Source organism: Oryzias melastigma, linkage group LG14 (assembly GCF_002922805.2).
Source record: "Oryzias melastigma strain HK-1 linkage group LG14, ASM292280v2, whole genome shotgun sequence".
Taxonomy (NCBI): Eukaryota; Metazoa; Chordata; class Actinopteri; order Beloniformes; family Adrianichthyidae; genus Oryzias; species Oryzias melastigma.
This window is the reverse complement of record NC_050525.1, coordinates 11,507,141-11,512,694: the sequence shown is the minus strand read 5'-3', so window position 1 is coordinate 11,512,694 and position 5,554 is coordinate 11,507,141. Positions and strand designations below refer to the sequence as shown.

The 5,554-nt window shown below is 38.0% G+C and overlaps 1 protein-coding gene across 10 annotated transcripts in view; it reads left to right on the top strand.

The window, feature by feature from the left end:
• npas2 (neuronal PAS domain protein 2) overlaps nt 1-5,554 on the top strand; it is a 47,669-nt gene that overhangs the window by 27,113 nt on the left and 15,002 nt on the right. For all 10 annotated transcript variants that reach the window (XM_024265753.2, XM_036215160.1, XM_036215159.1 and 7 more), the window contains exons 2-3: nt 4,074-4,272; nt 5,329-5,385. In XM_024265753.2, coding sequence (XP_024121521.1) covers nt 4,217-4,272; nt 5,329-5,385 — 113 coding nt within the window. In that variant the 5' untranslated portion in view covers nt 4,074-4,216. The remainder of the gene's footprint in view (nt 1-4,073; nt 4,273-5,328; nt 5,386-5,554) is intronic.

Here is a 5,554-nt window from a genome sequence, read left to right as displayed (position 1 = left end):
CACACACTCCTCCACACACACACACACACACCTTCGTCTTCTTTGCATGTTCTTTGGCATGTTTTCAATTATGCTTTCTAATATAAATTCCTCTCCAACGGTTTGTCTCGGCAGTTAATTTGATGATTATTTTGTCTCTTTCCCAGTCTGGAGCGTTCAAATTTGCATCAGCACAATGCCAAGAGGGAAAAACAGATAATCATCTCAGAGAAGTAAAACTCTTAGAAAATGATTTTGGAGTTCAAGGATAGATTATTCACGTTTATAGCCCATTTAGACATCCAAGACTGTGCCATGACCAAAAGAAAAAACTGTAAAAAAAAAAAACTCAACTAGTAAAATCTCCACGGACTCTCAGTCTGCAGTGTGAATGTTCACGTTTGTGACAACAAAGTAAGATGAAGACTAAACAAATATAGGTTGCTTTGGAAGGGGTTTCTTAGAGAAAACCATTTATGTCGAAAAAGAACAAAGCAGCAAAACCCAGCTCCATAATCTGCATCTTAACGAACCGCAAGACTTTAAAACAATGTGGGATGGATGAGACCAAAGCAGAGTTGTTTGGGCTTTTAATGTCCAATGCTATTTTTGGCAAGAGCCAAACAGATCTTTGCCAGAAACATCTCATACCAGCTGTCAAAGACAGTGATGTAGGGCTGATGATTTGGCCTTCTTTTTCAACTGCATGACCTGAACATCTTCCAGTCATGGAGTTAATCTTGAACTCTCATCTTAAGTTTAGGAGTGCTATATCCTAACCTGTCCAATCTTAAATAGCTTTAGACCAGCGTTATTTTTTGTGTAGGTTCATAAAGCTCCTAAATAGAATGTGTTAACTTGACTTAGAAAGGCCGTCCTGCTTTTTGTTGGATACCCTCCATCCGACTCACAGCTTTAAAGACACAATCCAATAAAAATTGTGTTTTTAACATTTTTGTGGCATTTTTCTCATTATGGACGACATGCATAAACATTTTTACAAAAATGGATGATGGGAAATAAGGGCAGTCCCACTCAAATTTGAGAGGCAAATTTCTACAGTGGATTTGCAGAAACTACGTCCTATAAAACGACACAGGTTTTTTGATTTTGGCTAAAAACGTCAAAATTAAAAGACTACTAGGGGCACTTTTACAATAGATTAAAATAAGGTGGCACCAGCTTTCATGCACAGACACACATGGGATGTTGGAAAACATGCAGGAAGACTTTAAGTGATAAAAGGCAAGAATACACAAAGAAAGACGTTATCATTGCAAATAAAATGTGAGAGCAGCTGTTTACTGTTGATCCTCGGCTCCTTTGTTTAAAGAGTTAAAAATCAGACTGTGGTTTTAGCTTGCAGCTTTATGTAACAATTTTGTAGTCATTTATGATAGAAAAATTTGTTTAACCTGAACAATCTTGCCAAGCAGTGAAAGGGAGATTGTTTTTGTTTGTTATAACAGTGAGGGTATTTAGTTCATGAAATTTATATAAGCTTTACGTCGATGTCTGTGTGACTGGTTACTCCAGTAATGAGAGAAAAAAAGGAGACTTTACTCCAGAAATCCCTCTTAATTACACACAGAACTCTTCTACTCTATGAATGCACAGACAAATGCAGGCACACAAGCACAGACACATCGCTTGTTCGGCAGGCTCCATGTAAGCAGAGAAAGCCTCGCAGCTTAGTTTCCCTCCAGAAAAAAATACTTTGTTATCTGGCAAGATCACCCTGTGAAAATGTGAAACGCTTCTGCTATGCCTCACAACCAAAAGCAATACTTACTGGGCATTGCTGAAATTTCACCCATAAATGACAATTACTTGTGCTACTTGTTGTGCTGCACTCTATGGTCTGCTTAGTTCTTTGGGGATCGAAAAATCTAGAAATAAAATGGGAAAGTGCTGCTAACGTTCAGAAATGTTTGGAATTTTTATGAATTTGACTATGTTTTATGGTCAAAATATCAAGATATTTGACTGAAAAATTGCAACAAACAGACATAAAAAAGAAACCTCTTGAGATTTTAATTGGTGTCGTCTAAGTTCAGACCTCCAAACTATTAAAATGCTGTGGCAGGACTTTAAGGAAGGCCCACAAATGGCCAAAACTTTCAACCGTTGGACGTATGGTGAAAAAAAGTGTTGGCCTCAATTTTTCCACAACAATGTGAGGCTAAAAATACTCTCTGGAAATGGCCACTTCAAATTATCGATGCCAAAGTTAGATCTGTAAACTGGTAAATAACTTGCACAGATTTGTTTTATTGGAGCTTCATCTCTGCCAAAGAATCTGGGCAAAAAAAAAGAAAAAAAAAAACAAAACGTGTTTTTGCTGGCAACAGCAGGACAACCAACCTTCTCTGTTAATTGTGTGCATTTAAAGAGCAATATTTGTTGCTGTCAGCCTGTGAATAGGATAGGATGGAATTTTTTGAGGAATATTTCAGTATTTCGCTTAAACTTGACTAGCAAGTTTCTGAAATAATGGAAATCACGCAAGGTTGGTGCAGGAGGGACCTTTTTTGGCCGACTTGTACTTACCCTGCATGAAGCTGTCAGCTCAATTATCCCAAAGAAAGGAATACCATAAGTTAACTATGAATAAGATAAGCACTCTCCTTATCACATTTTCTTCTTCTTCTGTGGGGAAAAGGGCACACCACCTCGTCACTTGCACATATCTGTGTTCCTTCTTTGATGGTTGTAGACTGATAAGATTAGTGGTCATATTCCTGAGGCAACGCACTCAGATTTTGTGGAGCAACACAGATGAGCGCCCATAAAAAAGCAAAAGTATTATTTGAACATGATGTCAAGTCTTTTTTTACAGCAAATGGTTTAGTTCCTCGTTCACAGAAGGCCCGTGTTTACGGTGGAAAGTGAAACTAGTGCTCTTTGTGTTGTCCGCTTTTCAATAGCGATCCAATTCAGCGCTGAGTTTAAAGCTCAGGTTAGATAAAGTGGGTCAGTAAGACAGAATATTCAGCTGATCAAAAAATAGTGCAATCACTGGAAGTACTGAGAAATGACAGCTGAGCGTCAGGCTTTACTCTCTTGACTTTGTAATTGATTTCTACTTTTTCAAAGCTGCACAACACTTGCCTCTTTGCTGTTTTGTGTGAGAAAAATGTTTTGTTCTGGGTCAGAGAAACATTAATTTAGTTATGAACTATGCTTATTTTAAACATCATATTTCTCTAACAGAATGTCATGTCCTTTCAGTTATAGATGTGATGGTTTTTGGAATTTCAGTGTTCCTACATTGTGAAAGACTTTTAGCCACCAATGAGCAGCAGCTTTAGGTCCAGGCATGGCCTGTTTCCACATTATTTTATAAATAGCACAGATTTTGAGAGGGGCCAAATGCTAAATTTAGCCCCCTCTTGAAAAGACCCTGATGAGCTGGTGGCCAAAGAAAGCTTGAAATGATGTAATGCTTTGCTGTAAATACAGAACGGTATCTCCAATGACGAGAGGAAACCGAGTTGTGTGAGAGTTTTGGGAGGAGAGTACGAGGAAGGAAGGGAAGAGCTTATGGTCCAAAGCACTACATCATCTGTCAAAGAGTCAAGGCGCAGTTGAGGCATGGGTTGTGTGGAAGTGGGTCACTGGTGTTCATTGATGGTGTGACTGCTGACAGAAGCAGCATGGCCAATTTTGAAATGTGTCAAGCTTGTTCTACCTTCTGCTCGAATTCTGTGAAACGCTGCCACACTGACTCAGCAGAGCACACATGCAAAACACTCCAAAATGTAGATGTCTCAAACATTCAAGACAAGAAAAACTGTTTTGTAAAATGACACTGACTTACAGTGTTGCTGATCATGCTGGTTTCTTTCTAAAAAAGACTTACAAGCAGGCAGCATCCACAGAGAGTTGCCCCTGGCAACCAGTATGATAGTTCTCAGTATTCAAGCACAGGTAAATAATACTTAGTTGTTGTGTTACATCTGTCATTTTTTTAAACATACTGAACTCAAACAATCTTGAGCTGTTTATTTAGACTTCATATATTCTATAATGTCATTTCTTCTTGATGGGGAGTCCTTTTGTGAAGCTGAAATCCCTTTCATCTGCTTTCACAGGGTTTTGTGTTTCCTTGGTTGTTTCGAGGAGGTGGCGGCTGACTGGTCCCTACTAGATTTTTCTAAAAGAGTGTTCCCATGAGGCCAGCTCGAATGGGACTTCCAAGACTTCAGAAAGGGCCAGGCTGGGAGAGGGAGTGAGCATGGACAACCTTCCTGACTTCTGTGGCCCGTGTCCATCCAGCCGCCAGGAATGGGAGTGAGTACACGATCCAGTCCACCACAGTTTGTGATCGTAATGTAGCTCCTGCTCATATAAACCATTGTGTAACCCAGTACGTTGATGAAATGGAATCATATTTATTTATCTAGCTAAAGAAAACTGTGGTTAAATGAACAGACAAGCAGACAAATGTTCCTATTTTGTTGGAGAAAATATCATTTTTGGAAATTTGTTTTAATAAAATAATGTTGGAAATATGAGGAAAGAAAGCAGGAAATTAAGTGCGGGAAAAAACGAGATTGTTAAATGATGTATGAATGTTTTAGGACTGAAAAAAGAGGGCAAAAGTTTAATTTTGAATATTTCAGTGGTTAAATAAAGCTTTGAGACAAAAAAGATAAAAGTAATTTATAAAAGAGTGGTAAAAAAGTCAGAGTGAACATTTTGTCACATTTCTGTCGATGCTGCAGTAAAAGCTAAATCAGGGTGTACAAATGTTGCTTCAGTTGCCACCATAAACTTCTCACAGAGCCACATCAAAGATGATCACAAGAAGTCTTCTTTGTGATCAAGGGTAACCCAACCATTCCTCTTGAGCACACAAGAAACACACGTTTCTGGTGCACATGAGATTTTTGGGCTGGATAAACCTGATCTAGGTGATGTAGGTCACTAGAATCTAGATCCACGTAATCACTTACCACACTTTTGTTTGATTCTTTTCACTGAAAAATATCACAAAACTGAAGCCCTGCATCTGTTTAAACTTAGGGTAACATCTTTGGCAGGAGAGGCCATAAACATATAACGCTATGATTTACGACTTAATATCTTTACTGCCATTCATAAATGAAGATGTACTGATGTTTTTAAAATACTACTAGTAGTAATGCAAGGCATAAAATGGAAAAATTGCCACCATAAATTGCAGCTCATCACGCCATGTTTGCATAAACAGCATTTTAAAAAAATCCCTGGATATTTATCATAAGTTGAAAAATCAAGTGATATTGTGATATTCATATAGTTCCAATCAGCCAGCTCTGTGAAATAATCACATGAACTACATTTAAACTGTGTTTCTTTTTCTAGTACCAACAGCTGTGTGGAAGATTTAATGGATGAAGATGAAAAAGACAGAGCGAAAAGGTAATTGGAGGAGGAAAGTTGTGTTTTGTGTGTGTTGTTCATCTGTTTGGACGGAGGTGAAAACAAAAGTACATCCTTTCACTTTAATGAGAGTAAAGTATCAACAGGCTCTCAGTAAAATATTTTAGCTTCCATTTTGGTCTTAAAGTAAAGTAAAAAGAACCTTAAA